General features: G+C 41.4%; 1 protein-coding gene across 1 annotated transcript in view; it reads left to right on the forward strand.

Moving 5' to 3' along the window:
- The window catches only part of ABCG8 (ATP binding cassette subfamily G member 8), a 42,638-nt gene extending 33,491 nt beyond the window's left edge, over window positions 1-9,147 (forward strand). Inside the window, exons 6-12 of the mRNA XM_044659463.1 lie at window positions 904-1,069; window positions 1,167-1,259; window positions 1,990-2,189; window positions 6,649-6,725; window positions 7,002-7,269; window positions 8,302-8,429; window positions 8,536-9,147. Of these exons, the coding sequence (XP_044515398.1) occupies window positions 904-1,069; window positions 1,167-1,259; window positions 1,990-2,189; window positions 6,649-6,725; window positions 7,002-7,269; window positions 8,302-8,429; window positions 8,536-8,673 (1,070 nt within the window). The 3' untranslated portion in view covers window positions 8,674-9,147. The remainder of the gene's footprint in view (window positions 1-903; window positions 1,070-1,166; window positions 1,260-1,989; window positions 2,190-6,648; window positions 6,726-7,001; window positions 7,270-8,301; window positions 8,430-8,535) is intronic.
- The last annotated feature ends 2,809 nt before the right edge of the window (window positions 9,148-11,956 follow it).

Consider the following 11,956-nt stretch of genomic DNA (forward strand, 5'->3'; position numbering starts at 1 on the left):
GGAAGGAAGGAAGGAAGGAAGGAAGGAAGGAAGGAAGGAAGGAAGGAAGGAAGGAAGGAAGGAAGGAAGGAAGGAAGGAAGGAAGGAAGTCCCAAGTTGAGGCTTAGGAGTTCAGCTGTCCCCTCCTCCCAATTAAAGCTCAGAGGTTAAGTGAGCTGCCAAAGTCCCCAAACTGGCCAGTAGCTGGAGAGAGATGAGTATCTATGTCTCCTGAACAGGAGTCCCAGGCTAGGGCTATTTCCACTGTAGCAGATGGATTCTCACTTCATTATGCACCAAAAGAATTATATATCTTCCATACCTTGAGCTAACCTGTGGGATAATGATAGCACCAACCTTATGAGGTAATTATTGTGAAGGCTAACTGATGCTACATAAAAGCTATTATATTATTGTTGTTATTTTTATTACATATAGATAATAGACACTAATATAGTCTGCATATTATATGACATGACAAAGTTTTAATATGATAATCATACGATAATATTACTACACAAAAAAATGAGGACTAAAATGGCATGTACCATACAAGGTTGTGGTGAGGATTAAATGGGATGATTAATGCAAAATAACCTTTAAACCTTAAAATGTTCTATAAATATCAGATATGAATACATCACATTTTACATAGTGTTTTAAGAATTGGAAATACATTTCTCACAAGTCTTGGGAAAAGGCAATGCTATCCTCATTCCCAGGGGATGGAGCTCATGACTTGGAGTCAGAAAGCTAAGAATTATGGTCTTGCCTGTGACAATGCCCAATTCCCTTTTTGCCACACTCCTTATTTACACAAAGGAGAACACAAAACTAGTAACTAGCCTGTTTTAGGGTCTATTTTAACTCTGTTAGATGGTGACTGTAGCCAATAGGACCTGACCGTCTCCATGTGTCTTACAGTCGATTTGACCAGCATTGACAGACAAGACAGACAGCGAGAGACGGCTACCAAAGAGAAGGTCCGGTCCCTCGCTGCCTTGTTTCTGGAAAAAGTTCGAGGCTTTGATGACTTCTTGTGGAGAGCCACCGAGGAGGAAAGTATGTTGACTGTGTCTGTGGAGCCGAGGTAAGGAGCGCTTCTGGCGAGGTAGGGCGGTGGGCTGGCTCGTTCGAGGAGGTCGTTGGAAACAAAGACGTTGGCCCCGCTTTCTGCTTTCTGCCAGGTCTCATGTCATTTCAGAACAGATCATTAATGTACCATCACCTTCTGACCAAGAGCTACCAGGGACCATTCAGCAGTTCACCACTCTAATTCGGTAATTCAAAGACTTCTGAAGTTGATTTTGAAAGATGATGTTGGTCGGTCAATAAATGTTTTTTTTTTTTAAGTGCCTTTATGTGCCAGGCACTGTGCTCAGAGGTAAGTTCTTCTGGTAGAGAATCACAGTTTCAGATTAAAAAATAATAGGCCCGTTTGTCTTGGGTTTCTTTCTTCCTTGGTTTTTTTTTTTTTAAACTTTCTATTATTATAGTACTAACTCTACCCAGAAGGGCAAATGAGGTTGTGACTTCTCTAGGAAGTATCTGAGGTCAAATTTGAACCCAGGACTGGAACTCGCAATCTATCCACTGGACCACCTCGCTACCCCTATTTTGTGTTTCTGATGAAAGTGGAATTTACCTGGAAGCAATTCAGTTCCACTCTATAAATCCCCAAGAATGCTGCGCGCAGCGCGCCATACTGCGGGAGAGGTATCGCTCTTAGATAAGAGTTAGACCCAAGGAACAGCAGTTCTCACAGAGCTGACCGTCTAGCAGGGGTCCATATTGCATCCTCCCACTGGAATGCCAGTTAACTGAGCGCAGGGACTATTTGTATTTATACCCCCCAGTGCCCGGAAATGTGCACTGCGTAGAGTAGGTGCCTAATAAATGCTTGTGGACCAAAGACAGACAAATAATTAGAATACAAAACAGCTCCGGATCCGCCCATTTAAGGCGAGTCGTCCCTACCTCGGCTACTCATTTTCCGTCCCGTTTCTTAAGCCGACAGATTTCCAATGACTTCAGGGACCTGCCGATGCTGCTGACCCAAGGTTTGGAGGCCTTCGTGATGGCCATGGTCATCGGATTTCTGTTTTACGGCCACGGGGGAATCCGCCGCTCCTTCATGGACACAGCTGCTCTCCTCTTCGTCACGGGGGCCCTGATTCCCTTCCCAGTGATTCTACACATCATTGCAAAATGTGAGTGCCTTGTTCCCCGCGACCCCTTGTTAAATCCTGACGACAACCCACAGATGGGAAGATGCCATTCGCTGGGAATTTACCATGTGTGATAGTATGGGCTGGGCTGGCTAGAAGTATGCCTTTCTTGGCCCCATAAAGAAAGAAAAGGTCTGCTAAGTGATTGACTAATGATCACAAGGGGCATAATTGATGCTGTTGAGTCATTTTCAGTTATATCTAACTCTTGGTGACCCCATTTGGATTTTTCTTGGCCGAGATCCTGGAGTGGTTTGACATTTCCTTCTCCAGCTCATTTTCTAGATGAAGCAACTTAAGCAGAGTGAAGTGACTTGCCCAGGGTCATCCAGCTCATAAGTGTCTGACACCAGATTTGAACTCATAAAGATGAGTTTTCCTGTTTCCACCCCCAGTGTTCCATCTGCTATATCGCCTGGCTGCCCAAAGGGCAAAATTAGTCTACAATGACTCCATTCCTTGAAAAGGACTTATAATTTAATTCTGAAACAACTATTATGTGCCATGCACAGTGTAGAAAGATGAATAAAAACAGTCATTACCCACATGGAGTTTGTGTATTCCTGGGACTCAGGAGTTTCACTGGAAAAGTAGGTTAGGGATAAGTTGGGAAGAGCTTTTTCCCCCCAAAAGACTCTTACCTTCTGTCTTTAAATGGATACCAAGTTTTCAGTCCTAGGCAGAAGAGTGGTAAAGACTAAGCAATTAGGGTTAAGTGACTTGCCCAGGGTCGCACAGCTAGGATGGTCTGAGGCCAGAGAGAAGGACTTTAAAGGCAAACAGAGAAGTCAATATTTTATGCTCGAAATAAGAGGCAAACTCAAAAAGTAAAGAGTTGCATTTTTAAAAGTCTATAATTTAGTTTTTCCACTAATTGGACTGAATGTTTCCCCAGTCAAATGCTTCTCTCAGTCATCCACAATAGATGAGTTGTTCAAACTATACCCAGGATAAATAAGAAATAATTAATGGAGAATTCTCTGAAATTTAGAGGGGTTAGGGAAGGCTTCCAAGCAAAGATGGGGTTTTAGTTAGACTTAAGTTAGACTTAAAGCAAACCAGAGGCATTAGCGGACAGAGTGGAGGAGGAAAGTGTTCTGGGGGAAACAGTCAGAAAGGAACGCTTGGAGCCCAAGCCGAGAGATGGAGACTCCTCTTCCTAAATTCAAATCTGGCCTCAGACATGTACTAGCCGTGTGACCCTGGACAAGTCCCTTAAGTCTGTCGGCCTCAGTTTCCTCATCTATGAAATGAGCTGGAGAAGGAAATGGCCAACCAGTCCAGTATCTTTGCCAAGGAATCCCCAAATGGGGTCATGAAGACTCAGACACAACTAAATGATTGAACAATAACATGTATGTATGTGTGCATATAAACACATACACATACAAGATGAACACATGTAGAATAAATGCAAGATAGATAGAAAGCAGTTAAGTACAAATCAGACAGCGAGACGGCCAGCAAGTCTGGGGGAGATTGGGAGAAATCGGGAAAATCTCTGTTTGAGCTGGGTCTAGCAGGAAGATGGGAATTCTATGTGATGAAGGGATATATTCCCAAAATGGGAACTGGCCAATGAAAACACATGGGGCTGGTATAGTAAATACCAAGCATGAGGAACAGAGAGAAGTCCAGTTTGTCTGGAAGAGAGAACATGGGAAGGAGAATAGTGGATAGCTAGAGCGGTAGGTTGGGGCCATATAGATCACAGTTGTGAAGGGCTTTACAGGTGTAACAGAACAGATAATGGTTTATCCTACATGTAGCAGGGAGCCACTGGAATTTATTAAACAAAGGAGAAAAGTGTTCTGATCTACACTTAAGAAAAATCACAAAGGAGAAGCAAGGTGGGAACTCCTGGGTTCAAATCGGAATCAGACACTTCCTAGCTGTGTGTCCCTAGGCAAATCACTTAATCCCAATTGCCTGGCCCTTATCAGTCTTTTGCCTTGAAACCAATACTTATTATTTGTTCTAGGGGCAGCTGGATGGCTCAGTGGATTGAAAGCCAGGCCTAGAGACAGGAGGTCCTGGGTTCAAATTTGGCCTCAGACACTTCCTAGCTGTGTGACCCTGGGCAAGTCACTTAACCTCCATTGCCTAGCCCTGTAACAAATAAAAAAATTTAATATAGAAGGATATATATATATATATAAGGTATTAGGGCTTTAAAAAGGTAAAAAAAAAGTGTTCTATAACAGGAGGTAAGGGTTTAAAAAAAACAAAAAAAACAAAGAGAGAGAGAAGGAAAGGGAGAGGGAGAGGGAGAGGGAGAAGGAGAAGGAGAGGGAGAGGGAGAGAGAAGAAAAATCACTGGCAGCTAGGTGGGGAATGAATTGAAGGCTTGAGGCCACTGTTATTATCCACTCCAGAGTAGGTGAGGACCTAAATTAGAGTGATAGTTGTATAAGTAGAGAAGAGGGGATGGATGGGGGAGATGATGCAGAAGCAGAACCAACCATACTTGGCAACTAAGTAGATATGTGGAATGAGGGAGAATAAGGGGCCCAAGAATAATTCTGAGCTTATGGAACTGGGAGACTCAGAGAATGGTGGCGTCTTTGACAGAAGCAAGAAAGTCTGATAGAGGGGAGGAGTCTTCTCTTAGGGAAAGGGGAAAAGTTAAAGAGTTGATATTTTCAAAATGAGAATTTTAATGATCAGGAATTATTTTTTTAAATGCTAGACATTGTTAATATGAGAAATGCAAATGAGGTTTCACCTTTACGTAGCAAATCAGCATAAACAAGATGATGGAAAATACAAATGATTAGATAATAAAAAAATATAAATAGCCAAGGTTAGAGAACAGGGAAAGAATAAGCACATTAAAACACTGTTATTGGATCTGTGTATTGGTCCCAACATTGGAACTATTATGTATAAGAAAAGTGGCCGTATCACAGGACATATATCCCAAAGAAGTTAAGGTCTGAAAGAAAGCCTCATATATAGCAGAATATTCCTAACACTTGGTTTTTGTGGTATCAAGGACTTGGATTCAAAGCGAATGACCAACAATTAGAGTGTGGCTGAATAAACCGTAACATAGGAATGTAATGGAATATTTTCCTGACATAAGTAATAATGAATATTGGGACTTCAGAGAAGCATGGCAAGGTTTACTTGAAATGACACAGAGTGAAATAAGCAGAGCCAGAAGAACCACATCTGTGATGGAGACAATGCTATAGATGCAAACCCAAAGGCCAAACTTGGACTTGTGTAATAACTAATCTTTGTCCTAGAGAACCAATCATGAAATATGCCTTCTTTCTCTAAGCATAGATGTGGGGAAGCAAGATAAGTAAGCATGCCTAAAAAGTAGAGGTTTTCCCAGTAGCAACATATGGCTGTAGGAGTTGGTCTATAAGGAAAGCTGAGCATCACAGAATTGATGCTTTCATATTGTGGTGCCATAAAAAAAAAAATGGGAAGGAACCTGTTCGTACAAAAATATTTGTAGTTGCTCTTTTTGTGCTGGCAAAGAATTGCAAACTAAAGGGATGTACCTCAACTGGGGAATGGTTGAGCCAATTGTGGTATATGATGGTGATGGAACACTATTGTGCTATAAGGAATGATGAACAGAATGATTTTAGAAAGAGCTGGGAAGACCTACATGAACTGATGCAGAGTGAAATAAGCAGAACCAGAAGAACATTATACACAGTAACTGCAATATCATGGGATGATCAAATGTGATAGATTTTGCTACTAACAGCAATACAAGGATCCAGGATAATTCTGAGGGACTTATGGAAAAGAATGCTATCCACCTCTAGAGAAAGAACTGGTGGAGTAGAAATATAGATGAAAGGATATGATTTATCACTTTTTTTGTTTGGGTATATTATTTGGGGTTTTGGTTTTATAAGATTATTCACTTACAAAAATGAATAATATGGAAATATGTTTTGCATGATAACCCAGATTGAATTGCTTGTCAACTCCAGGAGAGAGGAGGGAAGAAGGGAAGGAGACAATATGAATCACTTAACTTTAGAAAACTTAGGTGGAAATTTGTTATTAAAATAAAATAAAGACATAAAAGAAATGTTTAAAAATCAAATTGTGGTGCTGGAGAAGACTCCTGAGAGAACTTTCAACAAGCCAGGTACTGTTCTCGGGAGAGATAAAAATGAAACCTTCCATTCTGGCTTCAAGGAATTTACATTCCATCAGGGCAACTGTGACAGTAACATAAATTGTCACAAAAGTTCACTGTCACTTTGTAAATCTATTTTTCCTTGTTATAAGGGAAGTTTCAATGGAGAGGGTGCTGAGATGGGCGAAATCTGTAATAACATTCATGTAAAAACAAAAGGCATTTCTAAAATATCTAAAAACAAAATGGCTCTGTTTTAGTTGCAGTATAGGCTATTAGTCACTTTAAGAACTTCCTTCTAGATTACCCTCATTTTCTTTCTTCCTTTAGGTCATTCTGAGAGGGCAATGCTTTATTATGAACTGGAAGATGGGATGTATTCTGCTGGCCCATATTTCTTTGCTAAGGTAATTCATTGGCCAGGTCTATTTGGGTGTGGTGCCTGCTTAGGAAGAGGCCCAGGTAGTGCCTGGATTACTGCAAGATTGTATAGAAATGATCCTGATGCTACTTTTTTCTAAACCTAGGACAAAGAGATCAAGTCATCAAGCAGGAAATCGTTTCTGAATCTCATGTCACAAGAATAAGTCAACTTCACTCTTATAAATCCTCTAATTTTTTTTCTCCCTAAAGACAAGGAAAATCCACACTGTTTTAAATCCAACAATCCTTTCTCTTATCAGATTTTAGGAGAACTTCCAGAGCACTGTGCCTACGTGGTCATTTATGGGATTCCAATCTATTGGCTAGCGAACCTCCGGCCGGAGCCAGAACATTTCATCCTGAGTTTCTTGATGTTCTGGCTTGTGGTCTACTGTGGTCGGACAATGGCGCTGTGGAGTGCAGCCTTGCTTCCGAATCTCCACACATCTTCCTTTTTGGTCTCTGCTCTGTATAATTCATTTTACCTATCAGGGGGCTTCATGATAAGCTTAGACAACCTATGGACAGGTAAGGCAGCACCCACTGTCTCCCCTCTCAAAACAGACATGTATGGTTGATTTCTAGTCACCCTTGTACTCTGATCCCCAGACTGGTAGTTTAGATTACAATCCAAAAAAATGGTATCATTTCTCCCTGCTGTCTGTACAAAGTTGGAGGAAGGGAGTGCCTTTCCCATCACTCACAGCCTGGAGGACTCATGCTTCAATTCTTCTGCTACTCACTGCCTGTGTGATCCTAGGCAATAACAACTTCTCTTGCCTCAGGCTCTTTATCCTCTCTATGGTCCTTTCCAGCTCTAGACTAAAATCTTAGGAGTTTGCCACTTTCTCTAAGGAACAAATATTGATGGATTCTCTTACTTGAAGCAAAAAAGTTTTCTGTATTTCTCTTATCTTCTCTTTCTCTCTCTTCTCTCTGTCTCTGTCTCTGTCTCTCTCTGTCTCTGTCTCTGTCTCTGTCTCTCTCTGTCTCTCTCTCTCTCTCTGTCTCTTTTTTACACCCCCCCCCTTACCTTCCAGTATTGATTCTAAGACAGAAGACTGGGGAGGGCTAGGCATTGGGGGTTAAGTGACTTGCCCAGAGTCACACAACTAGAAAACATCTGGAATCAGGACCACCCATCTCAGAACCTGGCTCTCAATCCACTCTGCCCTCTTCCCATATTTCTTGAGTCATCTTTCTCATTGCCACCAACATGACTAACCTAACCTAGCTGGGGAACCCACCGAGTTGTTTGCCAATCAACTTTTCCAGTGGGATTTTGTGCTGATGTTAAAAATCCTTAAAAAGGGACCAGTAGGTGGTTTAGTGGACAGAGAGCCAAGGTCTACAAAAGAAAGCCCTGTATTCAAATTTGACCTCAGATACTTCTGTGGTTATGTAATCCTGGGAAAGTCACTTAACTCCAACTACCTAGCTCATACAGCTATTCTGCCTTGGAACTAATCCTTAGTATTAATTCAAAGACAAAAGGTAAAAGTTAAAAAAAATCTCTAAGGAAGTACATTTTAAGCCTACCAGTGCATTTTTCATTCTCAGTACCGGGTTGGATCTCCAAAGTGTCCTTTCTCCGATGGTGTTTTGAAGGATTAATGCAAATTCAGTTTAATGGACTCATTTACAAGGAACCTTTTGGAAACATCACCATCCCAATACCAGGAAAACTTGTAAGAGATAAGTCCAGTATTTTAACTTTTTTTCTTTTTTGCAAAAGTTTAAAAAAAAAAGAGAGAGAGAGAGATTCCAGCAACATTTCTCTGTTTCTGCCCACAGATAGTTGATGGTATGGATCTGAATTCACACCCGCTGTATGCCAGCTATGTTATAATTATTGGCATCAGTATCAGCTTCATTGCCTTGTACTATTTGTCTCTACGGTTTATCAAGCAGAAATCAAGCCTAGATTTGTGAGAAAAGATTTAAATACCTGGAATGTGCTGCAGGTGCTTGTGTGGACTTGAGATACAGCACCAATTCCACTGCTCTCCTGATCCGTATCTTCCTGAAGACTCCTACTGGATGAAGAGCGATCCAGAGGCTCACCAGCCCCAAAACACTGTTCTTCCTCCTCATCTGGTCCATAAGGATGATGCAGTGGTACTGGTGAGCCACAGGATGGCAGCAGAATAAAGACAGTTGAAAGTCAATTTCAAATCTTCGGACTGATCTGTTATTGGAGCACCAATGTGCCTATTTGGTGGTGCTTCCAAAATGACTGTTTTATTTTCCTCTGAGCCCATGTATTTATAGAGGTACAAGATGTGGATGAATTCTATCTGGCTAGGTTCCTATTATTTTGAAACATGAGATGGGCCAAGTGAAAACCTAGAAAAATAATATTATGCATAATCATGAGAAATAATCTCATGAAATATATCACTGAAAAGCTGAAAAAAGTCTCCCAGTAATTTAACCAAAGGATGTAGGTGAGAGAATGTGTATGTGGGGGGCAGATGATGGCTCGGTATAGTGAGAGATAAGCCAAAAGACGGGAGTAGTCTGATATGATCTTGGACACGTCCTGGCTGTGTGACCCTGGGCAAGTCACTTAACCCCCATTACATAGCCTTTACTGCTCTTCTGCCTTGGAAACAATACACAGTATTGATTGTAAGATGGAAGGTAAAGGTTTAAAAAAAATGTGTTTGTGGCAGAGGTGGTGACTAAGCCCATGTCAACAAACGCTACAAATTACATAATGATAAAATGAAGAGTACTGGCTTTGAAATCGGAGGATATGGGTTCAAATCCTGACTCTACCACTTTGTGTGTGACCACGGCAAAGTCATTTCCCACTCAGAGTGTTTCCTCATTTGTAAAATGGATTTGGCAGGGCCGCTAATTGGCTCAGTGGATTGAGATCCATGCCCAGAGATGGGAGGTCCTGGGTTCAAGTGTGGCCTCACATTCTTCTTACTTGTGTGTCCCTGGGCAAGTCACTTAACCCCCAATGCCTAGCCCTTACTGCTCTTCTGCCTTAGAACCAATATATAGTGTAAATTCTAAGACAAAAGAAAAATAAGGGTTTTTTGTTATTGGGTTTTTTTTTTTTAAGAGTGGGAGAGTGGATCCTGATCTCTTTTGGTCCCTTCCATTTCTGAATCTGTCATCTTATAATATGGTAGGGTTTCCAAATAAAAATGGGCAATTCTGCTTTCCTTATGTGAAACATTTTCCTCTAACATTGCCAGGTAGAAAACAGGTCCCCAAACAGAAACACAAGTATATGGGTAGTCCAGTAGGTGACGGAGCTCTAAACTTGGAATCAATAAGACCTGAACCAGCCTCAGTTTCCCTCGACATCTGTAAAATAGGTTATAACATCCCCTTATCTCGCAGGGCTGTGGTGAGGATAAAACGAGCAATCATCTTTTCATGTGCTAACTTAGTACCATTATTCCCACAGGAAGAGGAAATAATGGGAAAATGTCCTGTGTCACAGGCATAAACTAGGGAGTGTCACCACAGCACATCCCAGAGTCCACCTGCAAGTGTCTATGGAGGTTGAGAGGGGAGAATCACCTCCTTAAGTCTCTGCCCTTTTAGAATCACAGCATGTCAGAGCCGGAAAGGCTCTTTGTCCAATTCCTACATTTTCTAGATGAAGACACTGAAGGGAAAGATAGTCCTGAGGTCATTTTTGTCAGTGACAAAGCGAGGACCACAAAGGTGCCAGCGAGTGCTCCAGGGCTGACCTAGTGGCTTTCTCTGTCCTTTTCTCATCTGAGACAATTCTTCAGCCTCTGTTAAGCACACTGCGGGTGGCTGGCAATGAATTTCCATGCTATTCTCTTTCCTTATCCTTTTGCTAATGGCTGCTCTGATTTTGGTATCAGCAATGGTATTTAAATGTACTTGAATCCACCTAATTCACGTTACCATGGAACCTGGTGCTTCGTTGGGTCTTGAATTAGTTATTCTGAAAGCAGCAGCTTAAAGTCATATTTTTTTTTTCAGAGCCTGATTTTTTTGGGCCTGGACTATCAGCCAATCATGACAGAGAAAAACTAAGAATATGGCCAAATCCTAGCCAGTATTTCATTAGCAGTCAGAGACCACTTGTTACCTAATGCATTGGCTAAGTGCAAAAGGATGCTGGCCTGGGCCAAACCATAAAGTTATTGTCTTCTGTTGACAAGATAAATGTTAAGTATTCTCACATAAGAAAGGCTGATTACGTGAGCACATGTGGCCTATCCAAGCAAGCTAGACAGAGACAGATGACCAGACTCGTCCACTTCAGCTTCTAGTCAAAGCCAAGCCAGGGGTGAAAAATAGCCCATAATACATCCAGCCCAGCTTTGCTGCGCTGCATTTCTATTTTGCCTGGGGAGCCAAGAAACAGGAATCCCTAGGGCAAGCTGCCATTCATTAATTATTGAATTTTGCTGTGATTTTTATTATTAAATTAATAATATTTAAGCAGGAACCCTTCTTAGCTTTTCTGTGCAAGCCCATTTACATTTTAGTTCATTTTGTCCAACTATCATCAAGTTACATAACTGTACCTTTTCCCTGTTTTGCAGAGGTAAGAGACTGTTGCTGAAACTGCAAAACCATTTATTTTTGTTGGTTCCTTCATTAAGCAGAGCTTGTGCTGGGGATGCATTTTAAATTGTTATTGTTTTTTGTTTTTTTATTTTCCTCTGTACAAACAGGTCTGTGATCTTGGATTCCAAAGGCCTCCTGGCTATCTGGTCCAAGTTATGTACCTTACAGGAACTTTAGCTTCCTCATTTGTAAAATAGGAGGGAGGGAAGGATCAGCTTTGATCTTGCACTGCCTTCAGGAATGTTGTGGGGAAATCACTTTATAAATGTTAGAAATGTGAACTCTTCTTGTTCCCTCCCAGTTAGCTGCATGAGTCCTGCTATTAGAGGGCAAGAGCGGGAGCCGCTAGGAGCCAGGCCTCCAGACTGGGAGGTCCTGGGTTCATCTCTGGCCTCAGATACTTCCTACCTGCCTAACTTTAGGCAAGTCATTTAATCCCTGTTGTCCAGCCTTTGCCACTCTTCTGTGTGGGACCAAAATGATTCTAAGACAGAAAGTAAAGCTAAGAAAGAAAGAAAGAAAGAAAGAAAGAAAGAAAGAAAGAAAGAAAGAAAGAAAGAAAGAAAGAAAGAAAGAAAGAAAGAAAGAAAGAAAGAAAGAAAGAAAGAAAGAAAGAAAGGAAGGAAGGAAGGAAGGAAGGAAG

The sequence above is a fragment of the Gracilinanus agilis genome, chromosome 2 (assembly GCF_016433145.1).
Source record: "Gracilinanus agilis isolate LMUSP501 chromosome 2, AgileGrace, whole genome shotgun sequence".
Lineage (NCBI taxonomy): Eukaryota > Metazoa > Chordata > Mammalia > Didelphimorphia > Didelphidae > Gracilinanus > Gracilinanus agilis.